We start from the raw sequence: 24,519 nt of genomic DNA, 5'->3' as shown, positions 1-24,519 counted from the left end.
AGGATGGGATAAAATCAATGCCAGCATTGCTAAAGGTGTTCAGTAGTCAAAGGTCAAGAATGGGGTGGCACCCTCTGCCCTTCTTCAGCATAAGGAAGTATGTGGAGTAGAAGCCTCATCGCATGTAGATAGGTGGGACCAGATCTATGGCTCCCTTCAGGAGTAGAATGTCTGTTTCTTGTTGGAGAATCCATTGATAGGAAGGGTCTCCTAGAGGTCTCCCAGGGAGTGGGGCTGATACAAGGGAAAAGAAAGAAATTCTATGGTGTATCCATGGTGGATGATCTCCAGTCCCAATGGTCATGGTGATCTTGCCCCAATTGTGGGTGAATAGGGCAAGATGGCCCTCAAAGACAAGATAGGCACCGCAGGTGGCATTGGGGAAGATTTGCAGGTCTCAAACAGCACGTCAAAATTGTGGCTTTGGTTATTGGTGAGAGAGGGTCAAGGAGGTGGCCGTGGCAGAGGTGGGGAAGTGTTGCTACTGGGAACAGAATTTTCGCCCCCTTAACCGGCACAAAATACCTCCTCTCCGTCCTCCTAGGTGTGGGGACACAAGAGGCAGAGCTGTGCCACACTGCCCACGCTGGGTGGAAGATGGTGTCATTGATAGGGAGCGCCACTCTTGAAGGCCCCTGAGGTTGGAGAATGTCCAGGAGCTGGAATTGCTGGTCCTGAACCTCCTCCAATGGTATCCGTAGGTTCACTGCCACCCTTTGGAACAAGTCCTGATATTGCCAGTGGTAGTCTGGCGTAGAAAGGAAGGGAGGAAGCAGCCGGGAGGACCGGCAGAGCTGGCGGCACTGGTTCAACATCTGCCTCTTCCTCTGAGACCGATGGTGCCACTGGAGGAACCTGGGCAGAATGATAGGATGCTTGGAAGGGTGGGTACTGTTGGTGGTAAGGGTCCCAGGGCACCCAGTACGGCCAAGGAAAACAGTCCTGCAGATGCGGTAGGCTTCGTGAGTACCTGTACCAGACCCTTGCTGCGGAATCATATGCTGGTAGACATGGTGGTCGGGGATGCAAGTCCAAGCTGTGCTGAGACATTGGAGAGGAGGGCTCTGGCTCCAAAAACTCCTCGAACTCAGTGAGGGAACTGGCGGAATGGGTTGGCTGCAGTGTGGTGGCAGGAGGGGCAGGAGTGGTTTGTCTGCCAGAATGGGGACCTTGAGGACAAGCAGGGCTCCAGAGAGGATAAGAGAAGATGGACAGGGGAATATGGGCTCTGCAGCTGAAAGGAGGGGCAGCTGAAAGGGAAGCTAGGACGCTGGTGTGGCTGGATCCATGTGCCATGGAGCAGGAAGCACTGCCCTTGGTAACAGTCAGTTGTGGACTGCTGTCATGCTCGTGAGAGTGCCACTTGTCTCATGTCTGGGCTTGTCCTTCACTGACAGTAGCGCTGGATCCCTGGCATGAGAAGTGTTGGGAGAGGTGCTCACCATCGGTGACAGCTTCTGTCCTGAGGTGGTCCAATGGTCTTGGATCCAGGTAGACACGCGGTCTCATTGCTTCCTCCATGAGAAATTTTACAGAGGCGGAGCTCCCGAGCCTCCTGGTTTGGGGCAGGAAGGATTTGCAAATCGAGTAACAAGCTGCAATGTGAGCCTTGCCAAGGCAGTAGAGGCACTTCTGGTGCTCATTGTTCATGGAGTATAAGTGCGGGAAGGAGAAAATTTTTAAACCCCAGAAAGTGGGACATAGTCCCTGGAGGAATGCGGGGGGGAGGGAACGGTCCCCAAACGGAGAGAAAACTACCACTAACTAACTCTACAACTACTATATAAACCTGTCTACACTATCTTACTAAACCCGACAAAGTCACTCTCTTAGTAAAACTAAGTGTGAAGGAACAGGGAATCTGACTCAGGCCATGCAGCAATAAGAGGGAACTAGAGAGGTGGTGGCCCACATGACCTATTATTTCCTTGGCTGCAAACATGAGAAGATGCACTACACATGTGTTGGTCAACAGACACTGCTGGAAACATTGCCAGACTCAGGCACATAGTGCACATGCACACCCACATATGGAATACAAACAGGGACCATCACTCAAGGAAGAATTTTAGGTAACAACTGCAGTTCAGAAAAATGTAAAATTAAGACAAATGCGTAAGTGGTAAGACAAAATGACGACATTCACTAAGATGCTATTATTCTGTTTGCAGTGTTGTCGTAGCCCTGTTGGTCTCAAGATATGGGAGAGGTAACGTAGGTGACCTAATACCTTTTATTGGACCAACTTATATTAGTGGAAGTACAAACTTTTGAGCTACAAAGAGCTGCTCTTCCGCTCTGGGGAAGGAAGCAGAGTGTTTGAGCTAAACAGAAGTTGAGACAGATTGTTAAAGCAGAAGGGGTAATGCATTTTGGAGGTGGTCACATGAAATGAAGTAGGCAATTGGGCGTTAGATTGTTATGCATAAAGGGCAAAAGGCAGTGTAGTGTGTTATAAACTGTTGTAATGAGCCATAAAATCACTGTCCCTGTTAAATTAATGGTTTTTGGTGTCTAGCAGAATTATGATTTTAAGTTCCCAGGCTCACCTTCTGAAGTTGTGCAGGTTTCCTTTGAAAGGACAAGTATTGAAAAATCAGATATGGAGTGATCACTTTGTGAAAAGTGTATACCCATGGGTATTTTGGGTGTTTTTGGTTTTTATCGTTTTCCCCATGTGAGTCCACTGGAGAGTGTAGTAGTCTGGTTTCATCCACATACTTATTGGGTATTTGATGCACTGGATGAGGTACACCACATGTTCTGATAAGCATGTATAGGATCCATGAATCTTGAAAGGTGTGATGTGATGGTGGGGGGAGGGTGTAGGGGAGTACTGATAATCATAGCAGTGGAGATATGTCTACAGGTTTTGCATCTCTTTTTCTGGCAGTGTCTGGAGCTGCTTTTAGTTGGTGTGTCCTGGTCTGTGGGGAGCTTGCTTCTGATGATGAGCTTGGTTAGGCTGGGGGTTGTTTGAAGGTCAGAAGAGGGGGTTCGGGAAAGATTTTTTTCGGGATGTGGTCCCTATCAAATATGGGTTGTAACTGTTTGAGGATATATCATATGAGTTCCAGTGTGTGGTGGTCGGTGACAACTAGGGGGGTGTAGTCAATGTTGGGTTTTTTTTTTGCTGTACTGAAATAGGTTCCTTTGGGGTATTTGGGTGGCCAATTGCATGATGTTCTCTGCTGGAGTGTACTTGTTTAGTGAAGGCAGTTTTTAGTGTCTTTAGGTGTGTAGCCCAGACTCTCTGGAGCAAAGTCTGATATATGAATGCCTGGCTGTAGATGATAAATTTTTTTGGTATGTCTGCATGGTTGCTGGATCTGTGGAAGTAAGTGTGATGATCGGTGAGCTTCTTGCATATAGTCATTTGTAGAGTTCCATTGTTAAAACTAATCGTGGTGTCCAGAAACTCAAGGCTGATGTAGGAGTGTTCTAGAGGGTGTTTGATGGCTGGGTGGTGGTTGTTGAAGTTGTGATGGAAATCTATGAGGGAGTTTAGGACTTCTGTCCAGATGATGGAAATAATCATCAGCGTATCTCAGGTATATCATTGATTTCATGGTGCATTTTTCCAGAAATTCTTCCTCAAAGTGGCCTATGAAGAGGGTGGCATATTGGGAAGCCATTGTAGTACCCATGACTGTTCCCATGGTTTGGACAAAGTGTTCATTATTAAATGTGGAGTTATTGTGGGTGAGGATGACATGGATGAGTTTGGTAATGTGTTCTGGGTGGATTTCTGAGTGCTGTCCATTATCTTGTATGTATCTGAGGCAGGCAGCGATGCCATCATTTGAGAGATGTTGGTGTATAGGGAGGTGACATCAATGATGTTCTGGGGGAAGTTGTTAACATGGAGTTTCTGAAGGAAGTTGTTAGTGTTTTGGAGGAAACTAGCCCTTTATGTGGTGAGTGGTTAAGGAAGGTTTCTATGAGTCCTGATATTCTTTCAGTAAGACTGTCATGGCCAGATACAATAGGTCTGACTGGGTCCCTTGCTTGTGTATCTTGAGAAGCATGTAGAATGTCCCTGAGGGTGGTTCGTGGTGGATGAGGTTATAGAGTTTTTCTTGAAGTGGTCTGGGGAACAAATTTGATGGTTTCTTTAAACTCCTGTGTGAATTGTAGTTTGGGGTCTTCTTTGAGTTCTTTATAGTAGGTAGTGTCAGAGTTGTCTGTTGTCTGCGTTGGTGTAGTCATCACGATTAAGAACTACAATAGCACCCCCTTTATTTGAAGGTTTAATCATTATCTGATGGCTGGATTTCAGTGACTTTATAACTATTCTCTCAGTGGTAGAGACTCTGATGGATGTAATGATTGTTGAGGACTTCAGAGTATTTTTTTCCTGGAGCAATTAATGTAATGATCCAGTGTGTGGCTTCCATCCACTGGGGGGGGGAGGTGTTCAGTCAGATTATTTTTTCTTATGACTCTTGGTGGGGCTGTGGTGGTTGTGGGTGGTGTCATCTTTGTTGTGAAAGAATTCCTTGAGGTGGAGTCCTGGAAGAATTCTTCTAGTTCTTCACATGTTAGTATGGTATCAGGTTCAGGGAGGAGGGCGGAGGGGGCAGAAGTTCAGTCTCTTGGAGAGTAAAGATACTTCAGTTCTGGCTGGGGGTAGTCTTGAAAGGTTGATGATGATGTGGTGTCGTGTAATGTCCATATGGTGGATGTCTTGGTTTCTCCCAGAGGTGGTGTTCTGTCGGCTGTGAAGCTGATGTAGTTGGTTCCACTTTCTGTTTTTGGGTTGGATGGCTATCATCAGGTTTTTTTATAGTTTTGGGTTTCCTGCATGATCTCTAGATTGATCTTTAAAAGAAACCTGCACAACACTTTCAAAAGATGAGCCTGGGAACTTACATTCATAATTCTGCTAGACACCAAAAACCACAGACTTGACATGAACACTGGTTTTATGGCTCATTACAACAATTTGTAACACACCACACTGCCTGCTACCCTTAATTGCCCAATTCAAACTCTTTATGCATAACAGTACATCCACCAGTTGCCTACTTCATTTCAAGTGCGCCTCCAACATGCATTCCCCTTGTGCTTATCCATCTGTCCCAAACTGTATTTAGCTCAGACACTCAGCTTCCTTCCCCAGACCTAAAGAAGAGAACTGTGCTCAAAAGCTTGTATCTTCCACCAACACAAGTTGGTCCAATAAAAGCTACCTTATCTTTTATTCTATAACACATGCTAAAAAGTGAACAGATAAATATTGTTTATATTAAAGTGGTTTTTTCCAGGCAACATGAACTATTCCTCTTGATTTAAGCTTAACAAAATTTTAAATGAAATTTTCTAATACAATAAAATGATGATTCTTGCTTAAATATTTTTATTTGGCAAAGACTTTCTCTACAAGATGTAAATAATGCTTGAATAATGGCTTCCTTAGTTATTCCTGGGCTGTCTACATTTCTGTTGCTTATATATCTTCCAAATCATTAATGAGTGGTTACCTTCCCGCTACTGGCTAAGTATTCTCTAATGTACAGAAAGTCAGTATTTTTATTTCACATTACAAAAACAATACAGGAAACTTTTATTACTTACAGATGTTCTTCAAGCTTCTTTTTCAGAATAATTGACTAAAATAGAAAGTTAAATGTGTTAATTATTTTAAAACACTGTGGAACTTTAGATTATATCAGTTATGGAGAAAAAAATTTCACATTTATACCAAAAATATATTTTCATTTCATTCTGTTTATACATTTACAGCAGTTCTCTATGGTACTGTAGTAATCATCCTTCCCTTGACAGTTATATGATCATACTGAAGTTACGATACTTTACAAACATTTCTCTGAAGTTGGATCAATACTGAATAGATCCATTTATTAGAAAAAAATTCTATTTAATTTGTTTTCTTTTCTCCATGCTTTGATATATTTGCAGGTTAATCCAAATTACTTTATGTGAAACTAAAAGACAGTGCAGCAAACTAAAAGACAGTGCAGTTGCACTACTAAAGCATTAAAGAAACATCAGATTAAAAAAAAAAATCAGTCTAAAATCCTGTCCCCATCAAAATTGATATAAATTTCGCCACTGACTTCAGTCTCAACTTTTTCTTTTCTTTTTTTCCTCTGTTCTTTGTTATCATCTTTATTGTTTGACTGCAGATGCAGATGAAAAATTTACTCATCTTGTGCAGTAACGATGGTTCTTCGAGATGTGTGTCCTTATGGGGGCTCCACTGTAGGTGTTTCCCTGTGCTGATGATTGGAGAACTTTGGTAGCAGCCTGTCCTGCCCGTGCATGCGCTGCTCTCCACCCGCCATGAGGCCAGCCGGCATGCACAGGCAAGCTCTCCTTCGTTCCTTCTCTATCGCAGAGTCAACTACTAGAACTCCGAAAAAGAGAGGAGGAGGTTGGGTTGAGGAGCACCCATAGGGGGACACATCTCAAAGAACCATTGTTACTGCACTGGGTGAGTAACTTCTTCTTTAAGTAGTGTCCCCATGAGTGCTTCACTGTAGGTGATGCCCTTGCAGTGCCCACACTGGAGGCTGGGACTTTGGAGTCGAATCTGATATGGATGATAGTACAGTGGCACCAAATTTGACATCTGAAGCTGAATCCCCCAGGATGGCATAATGTTCTGTGAAGGTGTGTGCAGATGCCTAGGTAGCTGCTCTGCAGAGTTCTGATACAGGGATACCCTTGAAGAAGGTGACGGGCAAGAAGACTGACCATATAGAATGTGTGCCTACTGAAGATGGGGGTGTTATGTTACACAATTAGTAACAGAGCTTAATATAGCCCAAAACCCACTTGGAGAGTCTCTGAGCAGAAATCGCTGTACCTTCTGACCTATCTGCAATGGAAAGGAAGAGTCTCGGAGATTTCCAGAAGGCTCTTGTCCTATCCAAATAGAAAGCCAAAGGCTCTCCTCATGTCGAGCATATGGAGGATGGCTTCCCTATTATTTTGGTGGAGGTCTGGTATAAAAGGCTGGAAGCTGAACAAGCTGATAAATGTGAAATGCAGAAGTCACCTTGGGGGTGAACTGTGGATGTGGTCTAAGCTTGACTTTGTCAGGGAAGAACACTGTGAAAGGGGGATGTGCCATCAGAGCTACTATTTCCACAATCCTTACAGAGTGATGGGGATGAGGAATGCCATCTTCATGGAAAGGTGAATTAATGAACAAGTGGCCTGGGTTCAAATGGTGGCCTAGTCTGACCTTTTTAATACTAGGTTCAGGTCTCATTGGGAAGTGGGGAGCGTAGGTTGTGGAAAGAGGTTTGCTATGCCCTTAAGAAACCGCTTCGTAGTCAGGTAGGAGAAGATTGAGTATCTTTCTACTTGCTCATGGAAGGTTGCAATTGCTGCTAAATGAACTTTCAGCTAACTGATAGAGTCCCAGTTTCTTGAGAGTCAACAGGTAGTGTAGGATCACCGATATGGTGGCTGTATTAGGGATGACACCTTTGGGCTGGCACCATATCTGAAATCGCTTCTGTTTCTGTAGATAGGTATGGCGAGTAGCTCCTTTCCTACTGTGCAATAACACTTTGCACATCTCTTCAGAGCAAGATGTCTCTATGTGCTGGAACCATGAAGAAACCAGGCTTTGAGCCATGGAATCCGTAGGTTGGAATGGAGAGTGCATCTTTTGTTCTGCAACAGAAGGTAAGGCATGACTGGAAGTGTCATCAGTGGACATAGTGCCAGCAGGTAAGGGTATCATGTCTGTCTGGGAATGGGTGGAAGGCATAAATGAGGCCCTTGTTGCATGGGAGGAGGTTAGTGTCTCCCATGGAGTGTTGTCCAATCCCCGCTCTGGAGCAGTACTGTGGACATTTCTTGTCCTGGTAAGTAGAGAATAGGTCTATGACTGATGTCCCCCATTATCGGAATATATTGTGGATTCTGTCTCCTATTCGTGGTCCTGTGGGAATCTGCGGTTGAGACTATCCACAGATGTGTTGTGTATTCCTGGCAAGTAGGTTGCTGATATTAGGATATTGTGGGAGATGCAACAGTTCCATAGTTTTAGTGCTTTTACTCATATGACGTGAGACCTGGCATCTCCCTGATGGTTTACATAATACATTCAGGGCATATTGTCTGTCATGACCCTCGTGTGCACGTCTTTGATCAGCGGAGTATTGTCAGCGGTACCGATATTGATAACCTTACAGGTGGAGCCTTCCCTGAGGCGGATCTTCTATGTTCCTCACGTCCCTAGGGTATCGATGCTTCTTTGCCTGCACCCATTGGGTCTTTTAGGCATTCCGACTTGTCCTGTTGGTTTGATACCGTGTGCATGCTATGCTTAGACAGCTATGGTGCCAATGGTACCAATGATACTGACCAAGCTGGGGATCATTTTTGGCTCAATCGGAGCATGTTATGGGGACTCACTGACCTTTTCTTAGAGGCCTTATGTGAGTGGCTCGCAGGTGTGTCTCTGAGTTCACCTCCCTTCGAAGCGGAGGGTTGCAGTGAGGGCTCCTGCCAGGATTCCGGAGGCTGAAGGGCTGACTCCATGAGTAGGAGTTTGAGCCTCAGTTCACTGTCTTTCCTGGATCTGGGCTTCCGTTGCTGGCACAAGCCACACTTCTGTGAAATTTGCTTCTCTCCTAGGCAGTGAATGCATTGCAAGTGTCCATCAGTCACTGGCATAGATTCCTTGCAACTGAGGTACTTTTTGAAGCCCAGGGAGCCGGGTATACCCTTGTCCAGAAGGGTCCCCTCCCATAGGGGGCTGATGGAAGACAAAGTAATGTAGGGTCTTCAAAAAAACAAATCAACCAAAAAACACCTAAAATGAGCAATTCTAAGATAATTAATTTGTGAACAGATAGCTCTATTCTGTCTCTAGCTAGTGGTGGTTGAGAAGGAACTGAGGAGGGATTGTCCGCGCACACCAGCTAGCCTCGTGGAAGGTGGGGGAACAGCGCATGTGCACGTGGAATGGGGACTCCTATCAAAGTTCTCTGATCAGCAGTGCAGGGATGCTGACAGACCTACAGTGCAGCACTCATAGGGACGCTACTCAAAGAAGAAATATTTTACACATCTGGCATCCTAAACTATACATTGTTGTTAAGTCACAGCTGGATAAACATTTTTTAAAAAGAGCTACAAAATAACTTTTCATTTGTGTCAAAACATAACTTTACATATTTAAGCACCTCATTTTTTTTTTAAATGAAAACCATAAATGCCTAAAAGGTGACACTGTTAAGGAAACAGAAAGCCATACTCACAATAGCCTTCAGCAGAAACCCATGCCAAGAGACAGAGATAACATATTAGTATGAAGCAAAAACAGCAGCCAAGAGAAGAAACTATTTAGTAACTCATGAACAGAAAAAGTTAAAACCATTCCTTTTTTTTGTTTTGGATATGCAGTTTTCCTTCCGTTCTGTACTTGGTAGTTTCATCATTCCATCTAATTTTCTGGAGACTTTACGAAAGCTAGCACAAATTATCCATACTGCATTCAAGTGTGTGAGTATGTTTACACTGCAGTTAGACACCCATGGCTGGCCTGTCCCAGCTGCAGCCTGAGCTGGAAGTCTACCTGCAGTGAAACAGCACCACACAGCCCAAGCCTGCAAGCCTGAGTCAGCTGTCACACGCCAGCTGTGGTTTTTATTTGCCGTCTAGACCTACCATATGAATGCTTTTCTACCTCCACACTAAAAATAAACAACATAAAAGTAGCAAAGAAGCAAATATGTGAATCAGCATACTCAAATGGGCATTTCATAGGAGAATGGTTGCTGGGTTTTTTTTTAAGAGTCATTTTGAAGCAGCACTCATGTTAGTGACAAAACAGTCATATGTAGTCTGTTGGAGGGACCTGTGGGCCATTATGTAGAAATACATTTATTTTTGGGGTCGGGGTGACTTTGAACAGGGCATCTCACCTCAGATTAATCTGCTTTACTATTTTCAATTCACATTATCATTAAATACAAGCCAAACAATGTAAGGTCTTTGGGCCATAGACCGTCTTTTGGTTTCGTTTGTACAGTGCCTAGCACAATAAGGTGCTGGCCCATGACTGGGGCTACTAGCCACCACTGCAATTCAAAGAAGAAGAATCAGCAAAGGTATGATGATGAAGTCACTGCTCTACCTCCAAATTCCCCTCAACCAGGGATTAACTACAAAGCCAAATACAGAGCATTTAAGTGCAGTCCAAGAAAAACACTCAGCTGAAGCCTAAGCATTTTAAAACGCTGTTTTTATGCTCACTGTCCTCCTTGTTTCTCAGGATAGGCTTTTTGATGATTTCAGAGTGGCATTTTCTTGTTATATTTCCTACTCTGGCAGAAGGTTATGGGCAAGATGCTCAGGTGGTATAAACTGGTGAAACTCCACTGACTTCAATGGAGCTACAGCAATTTACACCAACTAAGGATCTGACCCTGTGTGGTTTTTGGTCCCTGCATCCTCGGAATTTTTCCTTTCGCAGTCTCTGTACCAGCTGTAATGGAATAGAGGCACATGGCTCTTTTGAACAACTGTTACAAACTGTTGTGTACATCACCTGGCAAAGGAGGTGTAGTAGAGACACAAGGTATTTTATCCCTGGACACTTAGGACTCATTTATTCCCATTGACTTCAAAGAGGAAGGATCAAGCCATGAGTAGTGCCCAGTCTCCTGCACATCTTGGGAGTAGAAGACTAAACTCAGATTCAAATCTGGGTGTCCCCCTTAGTGCTCTGATCAGTTATGTACAGACCACAAGTGACTGAGTTGATTTGCCTCCATGCACTTGTTTTTATTTTTATTACTTTGAAAGATGTGAATTGTGCTTTAGAAACACAATTAAGATCGGTTCCTACCCTAAAGGACATGTAATCTGACTCGGACAGATACAGTATAAACAATTAAAAGAAGAGGCACGAAGATGAGAACTGGGAGTTATAGTTTATCAGTGATGGAAGATTAGGCAAAGGGCTGCATTATGCATCCTATGCACATATTCTGCACTGTCCTGTAGTCAAGCTGATATTTATATGGCATGTTTTACTCAGCCTAGATTGCTGCTTATACCTACAGCACTATATAAAGATTTTCAGGGACAGTAACAAAAATATTTGAGTTAAATAAGTGATGTGGCACAAAAATGTATAGAAAATCCTTGTAAAGGGCATTGCCAATGTGAAAACAGGGTTACTTACCAGTAACTGTTGTTCTTCGAGATGTGTTGCTCATGTCCATTCCAATACAGTTGAGTGCACGCCACTGTGCACAGGTTCCTGGAACTTCTTCCCCTTAGCAGACCCCGTAGGGTTGGCTCTGGTGCCCCCTGAAGTCCCGCGCGCATGCCGCGGTATACGAGGCACTGCCGACCCTACGTCCCCTCAAGTCCCTTCTTTCTGCCAACTCCGACAGCGGGGACGGAGGGTGGGTTGTGGAATGGACATGAGCAACACATCTCAAAGAACAACAGTTACTGGTAAGTAACCATGTTTTCCTCTTCGAGTGATTGCTCATGTCCATTCCAATATAGGTGATTAAAAGCAATACTTTGGAGGTGGGTAGGAGTTACCGGTGAGCTGCCCTCAGCACGGCTCTGCTGAATCCCGCATCCTCTCTCACCTGCGGCACGATGGTGTAGTGGGACGTGAAGGTGTGCCCCGACAACCAGGTGGCAGCTCTGCAGATGTCCTGCAGGGGCACTTGTTCCAGGAAGGCCGCAGAAGAGGCCTGAGCTCTGGTTAAGTGTGCTGTGATGACACCCGGAAGCAGCACCTTCACCTGCTCGTAGCAGAACTTGATGCAGGATGTGATCCATGCGGAGATGTGCTGGGTGGAGACAGGTGATCTTTTCATCCAGTCCGCCACCGCGATGAAGACCTGCATCGATTTCCGGATTGGCTTTGTCCTATCGATGTAGTAGGCCAGGGCTTGTCTCACGTCCAGTGAATGACATCTTCGCTCCTCCTCCGAACCGTGTGGTTTGGGAAAAACACGGGGAGAAAAATATCTTGGTTATAATGGAATTGGGAAACCACCTTGGGCAGGAAAGCTGGATGCGGCCTCAATTGCACCTTATCCTTATAGAATACAGTATAAGGGGGATCAGTGGTCAAGGCCCTAATCTCGGCTGAAGTAATGGCCACCAGGAAGGCTACCTTCCATGAAAGGATGAGCAAGGGGCATGAAGCCATAGGTTCAAAGGGGAGCCCCGAGAGTCTTGACAGGACTAGGCTGAGATCCCAGGAAGGCACTGGGTCACAGACCTGCAGATAAAGCCTCTCCACCCCCTTGAGAAACCTGACTGACATGGGATGGGAGAACAGGGATCTCCCCTCTAGCAGCTGGTGGAAGGCCAAAATGGCCACCAAGTGGACCCTCAGGGAGGTCAGCGCCAGGCCCTGTAACTTTAACTGGAGCAGGTACTCCAGGATCGCCTGGATAGGAGAGAGGCTCGGCGGGATACCTCGAGACTCCGCCCAGCACGACCTGTGTTGAAGGTTTTCTGCGTTGATCAGGCTCTCTCCCCCTCCGTCAGCCACAGAGCCTTCAGGCTGTGAGGTGCAAGGAGTCCAGGTCCGGGTGCAGCAGGCGGCTGTGGTCCTGGGACAGAAGGTCGTGTTGTCTCGGGAACTCCATCGGCAGAGCGATCGACAGGTCCATCAGCGTGCTGAACCAATGCTGTCTCGGCCAGGCCAGGGTAATGAGAATCACAGTCCGCTCTGTCCCTCTTGATTTTCAAGAGAACTTTGGGCAGGAGCGGGATGGGGGGAAACGCAAACATAAGGGTCCCTGTCCAGTCCATGAGGAACGCATCAGATATTGATCCCGGCTCACAACCCTGGAGCGAGCAGAACCTCGGGCACTTCCTGTTCCAGGATGACGTGAACAGGTCCAGTTGGGGAACATCCCACTTGTGGAAGATCAAGGCCACCACCTCTGGGTGCAACGACCAGTTGTGGCGGGGTAAAAACCATCTGCTGAGGCAATCCGCTTTGTCGTTCCTCACACTTGGGAGGTGAGAAGCATATAAGTGGAAATTGTGCCTCACAGCAAAGTCCCACAGTTGTATGGCCTCCTGACAGATGGCTGAGGATCGCGCTCCCCCCCCGCTTGTTTATATATGGCTGCGGTGCTGTCCGTCAGCACCTGCAACACCCTGCCCATCAGGAAACGGAGGAACATCTTGCACACTAATCGAATGGCCCTGAGCTCCTTTACATTAATGTGCAGGCGTTTTTCCTCCTCCACCCAGAGCTCCTGGGTGCTCAGGTTGGCACTGATGTGGGCTCCCCATACAACATTCGAGGCGTCTGATATCAGGGTGACTGAGGGAACCAGGTCTCTGAATGGGACGCCACTCATTACCACCTCAGGAGTCTGCCACCAGTTCAGAGAGGCTAGGACAAGCGGGGGAACCGTGACCACCCTGTCCAAGGGATGTCTGCTCAGCACGTATGCCGAGGCCAACCACTCCTGAGCCGAAGCCTCAGATGAGCTAGCCTCACTACATAAGTGCAGGCTGCCATGTTGCCTAACAGCTGTAGGCAGTGCCTGGCTGTTGTTGTAGGGCACTGGTGCAGCTGGGTGATGATCGAGGCCATGGCTTTGAATCGTGGTTGAGGGAGGAAGACTCTGGCTTGGGTAGCATCCAAGGTAGCCCCTATGAACTCTATTTGCTGCACCGGGGTTAGTGTGGACTTCTTCTTGTTTATGAGCAGTCCCAACCTACTGCACGTAGTGCAAGTGAGGGTGACGCTGTCCTGCACATGGGACCTGGACCTGCCCCTGATTAACCAGTCATCCGGGTAAGGGAAAATCTGTCCACCTTTGCGCCTCAGGTGGGCCGCCACTACCGTCATGCATTTGGTGAACACCCTGGGGGCTAACGAGAGGACAAAGGGCAGGGCTGTAAATTGGTAGTGGGAAGCAGCCACCATGAAGCGAAGAAAGCGCCTGTGGCTGGGGAGGATTGATACGTGGAAGTATGCATCCTTCAGGTCGAGGGCGGCATACCAGTCTCCTGGATCCAGAGAAGGAATGATGGAGGTTAGGGAGACCATGCGAAACCTGAGACATCTGATGTATTTGTTCAGGTGACGCAGGTCATAGAATCACAGAATATTAGAGTTGGAAGGGACCTCAGGAGGTCATCTAGTCCAACCCCCTGCTCAAAGCAGGACTAACCTCAGCTATATCATCCCAGCCAGGGCTTTGTCAAGCCTCAACTTAAAAACCTCTAAGGATGGAGATTCCACCACCTCCCTAGGTAACCCATTCCAGTGCTTCACCACCCTCCTAGTAAAAAACTTTTTCCTAATGTCCAACCTAGACCTCCCCCCCTGTAACTTGAGACCATTGCTCCTTGTTCTGTCATCTGCCATTATCGAGAACAGCCTAGCCCCATCCTCCCTGGAACTCCCTTTCAGGTAGTTAAAGGCCGCTATCAAATCCCCCCTCATTCTTCTCTTTTGCAGACTAAACAAGCCCAGTTCCCTCAGCCTCTCCTCATAAGTCTTGTGCTCCAGCCTCCTAATCATTTTTTTTGCCCTCCGCTGCACTCTCTCCAACTTGTCCACATCCTTTTTGTAGTGGGGGGCCCAAAACTGGACACAATATTCTAAATGCGGCCTCACCAATGCCGAATAGAGGGGAATAATCACTTCCCGTGACCTGCTGGCAATGCTCCTCCTAATGCAGCCCAATATGCTATTAGCCTTCTTGACAACCAGGGCACACTGCTGACTCATATCCAGCTTTTTATCCACTGTTACCCACAGGTCCTTTTCTGCAGAGCTGCTGCCTAGCTCGTTGGTCTCCAGTCTATAGCTGTGCATGAGATTCTTCCTTCCTAAGTGGAGCACTCTGCACTTTTCTTTGTTGAACCTCATTAGATTTCTTTTGGCCCAATCCTCCAGTTTTAGTATGGGCCTTGGGGACGAGAAAGTACCTCGAACAGAACCCCTTTCCCCGTTTGTCTTGGGGAACCATTTCCACTGCTCCCAGCTTGAGGAGGGTAACCACCTCCTCCTGCAAGAGGAATTGCTCGTTAGAGGGGTCCCTGAAGAGGGACGGAAGGGAAGGGTTGTTGGGGGGGTAGATGTAAATTGTAGGGCGTAGCCCCAAAGGACTATCCCGAGGACCCAGTGGTCCAACGTAATGTTTGCCCATTCGGAGTAGAAGGGCCTTAGTCTGTCCTGGAAGTGGCGGGGCGAATCCAGGGAAGTGGTACGGGTGACACCCTCGGGCGCACCATCAAAATAGACGCTTGCAATTAATGGGACCCTCCTGTTGGCAGATCGAGGACAAGCTAGAGGCCTGGTTCCACCTTCTAAACCCCCAGTTTCTGCCCCTGCCCCTGTGGGGCTGGACGGGCCTAGACGGGGGCCTCAGCTGCTGCTGTGCTGGGGGCCATGACTGTCGCTTGGAAGCCTGGGGCGTATACAGGCCCAGGGAGTGAAGACTTTGAGGCTGTGCAGTTTAGCATCTGTTTTGTCTGAAAACAGGCCTGCCCAGTCGAAGGGAAGGTCCTGGATAGACTGCTGCACGTCCTGCAACAGCCCTGAAGACTGCAGCCATGAGCAGCGCCTCATGGCGATGGTGGAAGCTATTGCCCTGCTTGTTGAGTCTGCGGCATTGCTGGACTTTTGCAGGGCCGCCCTAGCCACCGTGATCCCTTCCATCTAGGCCTGTGGCGAAGTCCATGGCCTGGTTTTGGGGCAGGGGCTTAGTGAAGCGCCTGAGGGAGTCCCATAAATTAAAATTGTACCTGCCGAGCAGGCCTGGTGGTTGGCAGTCCTAAACTGTAGGGCTGCCATGGAATAAACTTTCCTCCCAAACAAGTCCAGTTTCTTATTGTCCTTGTTTTTGGGTGTAGACTCTTGATGGCCTTGTCTGTCCCTTTGGTTGGCCGCATCCACCACCAGGGTTCCCAGGGCCGGATGGGTGAATAAGAACTCCAACCCTTTGGCCGGAACATAGTACTTTTTCTCAGCCCCCTTAGATGTAGCGGCAACCGAGGCAGGGGTTTGCCACAGGGCCGTAGCAATTTTAAGGACCCTGTCATGTACGGGAAGGGCCACTCTAGCTGGGGCATCTGCTCCCAGCACATTGAAGAGGGTATCCTCTTCTTCCTCTAGTTCCTTAATCTCCAGGTTTAGGTTAGAGGCCACCCTCTTGAGCAGCTCCTGGTGCGCCCTAAAGTCTCTCAGCGGCGCCATGTGGTCCCTGGAGGCTGCTTCGTCTGGGGAGGGGGAGGAGGACTGCCAAGGCGCAATCCGGGAATCCTGACTTTTCCAGGACCCCAAACCACTAGAGTGGTGGTGCTGAGCCCCTTTCCAGTCCTTGGTGTCGCTCCGTGCCGGAGATCGCCCTCTCGATGCCGACGCCGAGGATGCCGCCGAGGACCGCCTTCGTCTCTTTGACTGGTGCTGACGAGTCGATGCACGCTCCAAAGAGCTCGATGCCGATGACCGGCGTCTCAGCACCATCGACTTCTGGTGCCGCTTGCCCCTTGGGGAGTAGGAGAAGTGCCGCCGGGAGTTTCTCAGTACCGGGTTCAGCTCCAGCTCCTAGAAGGAGACTTGTTCTTGTGCCATGAGATCCACGATGCTGGGCTCTGCAACGGCGATTGGGCGCTACGCCACCTCCCTGTGCGTGACTTTATTGGTGCCGGGGACTGGGAACGGGAGCTGTCCCGGTGCCGCCTTCTGCGCGCCCCCTCCGGCGACGGGGACCGGTCTCGGTGCCGAAGGGAAGATCTCCTTGACGAGGGAACCTCGGAGCCGCTGCTGGGGGAGCATTCCCACTCTAACCCTGGTGGCCGTCCGGCAGGAGACTCTTCCACCCCAGCCGGGGGTCTCCACTGCCCTTTGGAGGCACCCATTGTGGGCTTGCCCCGGGACACCACCATCTCTCCCTCTGCGGGGGAGGCATGGGCAAGGCCATCAAGGCTCTTGCCGCCTGGAACACCCCCGGTGTCGATGGCACTGGCAGAGGCAGTACCCCACTACCTTGAGTCGGGGTAGGCTCTCTGCCCTGAGATGCAGGCACCGGAGAGAACTCAATGGGCTGTGGCTGGTGCATCTCCCCACTCAACCCTGCCCTTTCCGGAGGCACAGGTGAATGTCCGCGCACCGTGCGCTGCTGCTTCTTTTTCTTCTGCGCCGAGACGTCCCTCAGCGCCGGTCGCAGTCGGTGTTGGAGGTGCACTATGCACCGAGGATACGCTAGGAGCCAAGGTGGAGCTGGTTGGCTCGGAGGCCGGATGGAGTGCTGCCTCCATAAGCAGGGCTTTCAACCTGATATCTCTGTCCTTTTGAGTCCTAGGTTTGAAAGCCCTGCAGATTTTACATTTCTCCTTTCTATGCTGTTTCCCCAAACAGCAAAGGCAGCGGTCATGGGGGTCGCTGATCAGGAAAGCCTTCCCGCAGGAGACGCAAGGCTTAAAGCCAGGTGACCCAGGCATGGCCTGGCACCCTAAGCCCCTCAGGGCTTCTAATCTATCTCTAAACTAACACTACTTAATGACTACTTAACTATCTATGGGTAATAACCACACAGTTCAACAAAGGGGAATGGTACTTGCAAGAGCAAGAGTCATTCCAGCAACCGTCACGGGCGGAAAGAAGGAACTGAGGAGCCATAGGGTCAGCAGTGCCTCATATACCGCGGCATGCGCACGGGACTCCAGGGGGCACCAGAGCTGACCCCACGGGATCTGTTATGGGAAAAAGTTCCAGGAACCCATGCACAGTTGCGTGCACTCACCTATATTGGAATGGACATGAGCAATCACTCGAAGAGAAAAAATATATTTCTGTCTCAAAATTTTTACCTATTGTTGTGACACATAACCCCTAAGATTACTATACTGGATAAGAGGAAAAATGTATTTTTCTCCATTTAAAAATAATTGATGTTGACAGCATCCTCTTAATTTTCTTTGCCAGTGATTCCCTATATGTATAGAGGAACAAAGGAAAAAACTCCCAGGTAATTCTGTTTTTGCCTTGCACCCTCAAATAAAACTATTTCGGTCTCCATCTGGATCACCTGTTAGAAGTGCATGTACTTGGGTTTGCAGAAGTGCTGACTTCAGAAATAAACAATGCTTTTACTGCTTTAAAGGATATGCAATGAAACTACTTAAACTTACAGCAATAACAACTAAAATACATCACATATTTCCAGATGGATTACACTACTGATCTTCCAAATTTCCAGGTTAGTTGTACTTGCATTTTTGTAACTGTACAAGAAATAAAGATTTCAAAACTTGCAGAAAAGTAGCAAAATATCAAATCTGTTACAACTTTGCTGCATGAAAACATGCATGTAACAACTCTCACAATTTATGGAGCAATTATTATTAGACCTTCATTACCCCTTTTTCATGGTATTGAAAGAGCATTTTTCTTGTAAGGAAAATCACTCTCCTCTCTTTGTTCAGTAACAGTCTATACTCAAAAGCTATTAAAATAAGCCATCAATGGTGTACCCTATGAATGATAGATAATTTGTCCCTCAAGAAAAGTGCAGTTTTCGTGGCCTAGACTCTAAGTCACTCTCAAGATTATGGTCTCACCAAAGAGGAGAGAAGATTTAAAACTATATTAAATAAAAATGAATTAAACTGAATGATTATTTACAGGACTTCTCATGTCTGAGAATAATTTTCACCAACACACATTGCTTGAAAGCTTTATATATTCACTGCTGAAAGTACTAAAAGAAATACACTTTGTAAAAGGTGAAGTTAAAAAAAATCCAAAACTACTAAGTGAACCTTGTGACAAAAATGGCAACTTCATACAGGATCTCCCAAAAATATTGCAGGAAGTTTATGGTTCATGGGCCAGAGAATGCATTTAATTCGCTGGTGGAGGGTGAGAACAGCTCCTCCAGGAACTCAGAATAGTGGGGTATGGTTAGACAAATTCACTCAGGTTGTAACACCTCCAGAGAAGTACCACAGCCTAGGGAGGCTTGCCTATACCAGTTCAAACTGGATTATCCAGGGACCAACAGACAAAGAAAGTACCTCAGGATAAATAGCTGGAGTTTAAACTGACTCAAGGTTTCTTTCTGATGCAGCAAATGGACAGAATCTTCTGTCCAAGGAACGCCCCCAATTCTTTCTGGGAAGGGTTGGAATGACTTTGGTCTACTGAGGCTTCGTAAGACTGATGGGTGGCATCTGGTAAGCTTTTAGCAGGCATATCAGGAACTTTGATTGGTTTTTATAGGTTTTCTCTGTAATGCTTTTACCTTAAGGATAAATGTGCTTGCTTATAAAGGGCTGTGTGGTAACTTATAGCTGCTGGTGATTATGGTGTTCATAAGACTTAAGAGAGACAGCAAAGCAGAGATGTTGGTCTGTTTAGGTAGTCTGGCTTGCTGGGAGTAACAGTGTAAAGAGGGAACTGTATAGCCTGAAAAAACCCTGGATCAGGAGGGAGAGCCAAGTGGGTTTCTACCCAAGAGAGGTGACAGCAGAGGAGCCAGGAGTCTAGTGAATGCCCTTGAGGGTCCATAGAGGGAAAATACAGATGCAGTTGCTCTGAACTATGATAAATCTAAATAAGTGCATTTGGCTACATGTGTTTTTAAAACACCATCATACATTTCTGTATGACAGTAAATTAAATATATTAAGTTTAAAGTTAGCAAGCAAAATTGGAGATGCATATGAAGTTTGTGTATACTCACTAGTCTTTGGTTTGGGCATTTTTTGGTGTTTTTGTTGCCTATATAGGGCGAAATCCTGACCCCACTAAAGCGAAGGGGAGTTTTTCTATTGACTTCAGTGGACCAGGATTTGGGCAAATTTCACACTAAGAAAAAACTTTGCTCAACACCAGATAGCGTTACAAGGTGAATACCCATTTACACAAACTCTTAAAAGTATGGAAATGTCAAGTTAAGGTATCCTTTAACACACCTTAGCTCCCAACATATACATTCATCACTCACTGAGTGACCCCGTTCTCGATAAATAAGTCTTACACATATACACCTCCAATACATAGTCCCACAATACATACAACACATTCCTCACATCACGCTACAGTGAACTTAAATCTAACCCCAGCAACATCAACACACATGAGGCACCAGTGAATTGTATGAATTATTATTTTTCCATGGGGAAGCATGAGATTGGAGTTAAGATTTTGCATTATAGTGCTATCACAGGTATAAAGATTGTTCTTGGCCATAGCTACCTGATAATTTCCATCCACTATGCCAAAGTGAATGAATGATCAGGTCTCACTATCAAGGAAATCCAGTTTCTTTGATGATTCTTGAAGAAGAGTGCAGAAGGAGCTGCAAAGCTTTAGATAACTTTGATGCAGCTGAGAATTGGAGGCCCCAGGGAAGTATGGGTGATAATCAGAAAACTGCAGTGGTACTTGGTAAAGATGGTCATCAATTCTTGATGCAGGAGGGTCAAAGCAGGTATGGCCACACCTTTAGCTCTGGCTCTAAAAGTCCTATTTACAGGAAAGATGATCTTTCCCTTCTCTGATTTTCAGTATGTTAAAGAGTGTGTGTAATCCTTAATGATGGCACCAGAATATCAAGGGCCTGTGCCACATAAGCTAACAAGTGCTGGAATTTTTATAGGAAGCAGGAGGAAGGGTGAAGACTAGTGCTGGATCTGACTACCTGGCTCCCTGGAGTTCTTTGGATGCTGCAGTTCTGAGACAGCCCCAGATTGTCACTGGGGTCAGATTTTTCTCAGCCTTCAGGACACAACAAATAGATCCTGAGTCAACTGGTTGGGCTTTTAAAGGCTCCTCTACCAATAGATGTTAGAGCTGCTGCTCCCACACAGGGAGGCCCCTAGGGATCCTGCTAAACTGAGCTTCCATTTGGGGACTGCCTTCCCCCAGGCATCAAAAGCTCCTGGCATGTCAGTCTATGGTGAGCATTTTGTTGCCATACGGCATACATAATTTAAATTTGGATTTTTAATCCAGGTCCACCAAGAGCTTTGACCCATGTAACTGAGGAGACAAAGTAGTCTTGGAACCACATAATGGCATAGACCTACCTTCAAAATAAATTATCTACACTACTTATTTTTAAAAAATCATCTTCTATATGAAACCTATAATTTATTATAGGTAAATATGCTTTATTTTGGTGTAGTTTAAATGGGTAAAAAACTAGATTAAGCTAAATTAAAATAAGAAACTCAAAGCAAAATAAGCAGCTACATACAAACTTATACTGGTTTAACTAATTCTGCTTTAAAACAATAACAGTGAAGAAGAAAGCTTGAAGACTTGTTGCCCATGGGTTAGAAAGGAATATAAATTCAGATATGCAAGAGAGCATACACACAACCCCAAAGGTCACAGTTTTCTAGAGAGCTCCGGAGCTTGTGGCTTTTAAGGCATGTGTTCTCAAAACTGGGGATCTGCAAAAACAATTTTCAGTGGAGAATTTTATGTTATGGCTCCAAGCACCTGCACCTTTGCCATACTTTTCATTGAAAAAGGAATTAAAGGTATTAATGTAGACACGAAGGGACAATACTGCGTTAGTACGAAGGCTGATTGTTTGAATTTCTTGGCTCTGGCATTTGTAAAATCTCAGCCCTACATTGCACTACGCAGATACATTTATAACAGCAATTCCAGGGCTTCCTTTGGACGGGAAGGACTTGGCTTCAGGAAAATAACACAAAACGAACAAAATCCATGGTATATTTTACTAAATGGCATTGAGAGTGCTGAATGTACACAATGTGGCCTTAATTTTCTAAATCTCACTAATCAATAGAGTATAAATAGAATTGTAATTAATGAATTTACCAAAGGAACAGGGCCACTGAAGGTGACAACACAGAGAACGCATTTCACTACTTTTCTACAAATGGCAATTTGTTTACATTTATTTATTCTAGACAAGAAACTCATTTTACAAGGAGCAGGCATAGTTTAATTTTAGGTCACGTTGCTGAAATCTAAACTTGGGAGAATGAAAAACTGCCAGAAATCTGCATCTGGACTATTTCTTCATGATATAACATGTAGCTGGTATCACATAAAAGGTAAGTTAGAATAACAGTGGGTACTTGAATATAAGTATGATGTACACTTCCACTTACATCTTCAGCTTTTGAACCTTGCTCCTGCAAAGACTTCTGCAACTCTTCAACCTGTGACTGCACCTCCAGAAGTCTCTGATTTGCTAGCCTGGAAAACAGATACAAATTTTACTTTTCAAAGGGAGTGAATAATTCTGTGATTTTTGTCTCTCTTTTAGAGTTTATTTTTCCAGAGAGTTTATTTAATTTTAAATATACTGACAGTTCAATACATTCACAAGTCTGACACACACATTTTGTGTCCACCGGTATTGGCCGACTTACACAAGAGAGGAAAAGGCACATTAATGTATTCAAAGTCTACAACAGCCATTACAGAGATTATTGCCATACTCCTCTGCTGTTTCCTAGAACAGTGGTTCTCAACCTTTCCAGACTACTGTCCCCCTTTCAGAAGTTTGATTTATCTTGTGTACCCCAAGTTTCACTTCACATTTACAAAATCAGACATAAAAACACAAAAGTGTCACAGCACATGATTCCTGAAAAATGGCTTGCTTTCTCATTTTCAATATAGAATTATAAAATAAATCAGTGTGAATATAAATATTGTACTTCCATTTCAGTGTGATACTTGAGTCCGTTTTTCACTTGTGAATCTTGTCTGAAGCCTGAGCCCTGCCGCCTGGGACTGAAGCATGTAACTTAGTTTTGTGGGAGCTCCTATGACATGGGGCCCTAGGCAATTGCCACACTTGCCACTCCCTAATGCCAGCTCTACACTTGCAACCCACTCCACAATCCCCAGGTTGAGAAACACTGCCTTAGATGAGTTGAGTACCCTCTGGAAGACCTCTGCGTACCCCCAGGGATATGTGTGCCCCTGCTTGAGAAACACTGCCCATGATCAGGTATTTATCTATTCCAAACATCAGCACTATGCCTCATATGAGTTTCTTTTCAGCTGGGCATCATGGGAAGCTGTTAACACTTATTATATTGGGTCAAAGATGCTAGCTCTTTCTCTTATGAAGCCATACAGTGATGACTTGCCTTCTCTTTCCTAGCCCCCAAAAAGAATAGTTTTAAGCTTAGTGTTTCTTTTTTCTTTTTTTTAAAGAAGAAAATGAACCAGAAGATTAAAATAATTCTACCACTTAGCAATTATGCAGTATATTTGGTAACTTCATGTTAACTCATGATTATGAGTAATAGCTAAAAAAAACCCAAAAAAACCTAGAGTAACTAAAACAGTTGGTTTTTCAGTGAAATACTGTGAAACTTGTGGGTGAGCCATGACTGCATAATTTATATGTCAAAAGCGGTCTTATCTTTCGGACAAAACTAAACCCTTCCCTGTATCCTGCCAATTCTTTGTAGCTTATGGGGCTGAATCCTTAGGTAGAGCATCTACATAAAGACTCTTCAAATGAATGAAGTTATGGATCTAGCTCTCGTACAATCAGACTGGAGTTCCAGTTCCAGATGGTCTCAGGACATATTCCACATGGTCCATGGCTGCTTCTGCTGGCTTGGTCAGAGATGTATCTATAGAGGCTGCTGCAGGGGGAATCAATCCATACATTTATTAAGCACCACCCTCTCATTTCTAGGACTTGATCAGATGCCTGGTCGAAAGGGCAGTTAAGTTATACAGTCTTTACTCAAAATTACTCCTCAGGCCTCCTGCTGAAATGTAATACTACCTGCTAATCTCCAACAGTGGAGAGCTGCAGAGGTAGTTCATTAAGGAGAAATTTTAGTTACCTGTAAATGGACCTCTCCAGCTGTATTATTACCTCTGCTGACCTGTACTGATCCCTCTTCTTCAAATTCCTTTATAGGATACAATGAGGTAGAGAAGAACTGAGAATGGGTAAGAGAGCAGGATTGGGGAAGCCACCTACTGGCTTTAATGCTAGCATCAATTCCATGGTTCCTGTTGTGTGAATCCAAGATTACTCATGAATAGTAAGTGTGTCCAAATATAAGTAAAGAAAGATACGTCTGTAAAATGTCATAACCTACATAGAAAACATCAGTCTTTAGGATTCTCGTAACTTGGAATCTGAGCCAACTGTGTGGAGCAGATACCAGTTTGATCAAAGGTGTCTTGGCACAACTTTTGATTTACCTGCCTAATCTAGATTCTGACCTGGCCTGGCAACTACACTTTGATGTCCATTTCACTGAATGTCTGTTCTGAGCCGGAAAACTTACAATCTCTCAGTTTGGGATTTAAGGTGTAACTCACGAATGAACAAAATGCAACACATGCCTCATTATTTAAAACAAAAGAGTCTACATTTTCTGGCTACTAATGCAGGCCTGAATGACCAGATACAAGGAAATCCAAAGACTCCAGGAACTGCCAGAATTGCCCAGCTGCAACCTCCCCAATGACCTTTCCCAAAAAGGGGAGATGGCATACTGGTCAATAGTTAGACAGGGGTGTCAAACATACGGCCCGCGGGTTGCATTTGG

The 24,519-nt window shown here is 45.7% G+C and overlaps 1 protein-coding gene across 4 annotated transcripts in view; it reads right to left on the bottom strand.

The window, feature by feature from the left end:
* Positions 1-24,519, bottom strand: part of HOOK3 (hook microtubule tethering protein 3) — a 135,350-nt gene that overhangs the window by 27,273 nt on the left and 83,558 nt on the right. For all 4 annotated transcript variants that reach the window (XM_067553429.1, XM_067553427.1, XM_067553428.1 and 1 more), the window contains exons 16-17: positions 22,096-22,183; positions 5,578-5,612 (exon numbers count right to left, since the gene is read on the bottom strand). In XM_067553429.1, the coding sequence (XP_067409530.1) occupies positions 5,578-5,612; positions 22,096-22,183 (123 nt within the window). The remainder of the gene's footprint in view (positions 1-5,577; positions 5,613-22,095; positions 22,184-24,519) is intronic.

Source organism: Emydura macquarii, unplaced genomic scaffold (genome assembly GCF_026122565.2).
Source record: "Emydura macquarii macquarii isolate MOO-44397 ecotype Brisbane River unplaced genomic scaffold, CSIRO-AGI_Emac_v2 contig_1451, whole genome shotgun sequence".
In the NCBI taxonomy this organism is placed as follows: Eukaryota; Metazoa; Chordata; order Testudines; family Chelidae; genus Emydura; species Emydura macquarii.
The sequence above is the reverse complement of the archived record's forward strand: the minus strand, read 5'-3'. Positions and strand labels throughout refer to the sequence as shown.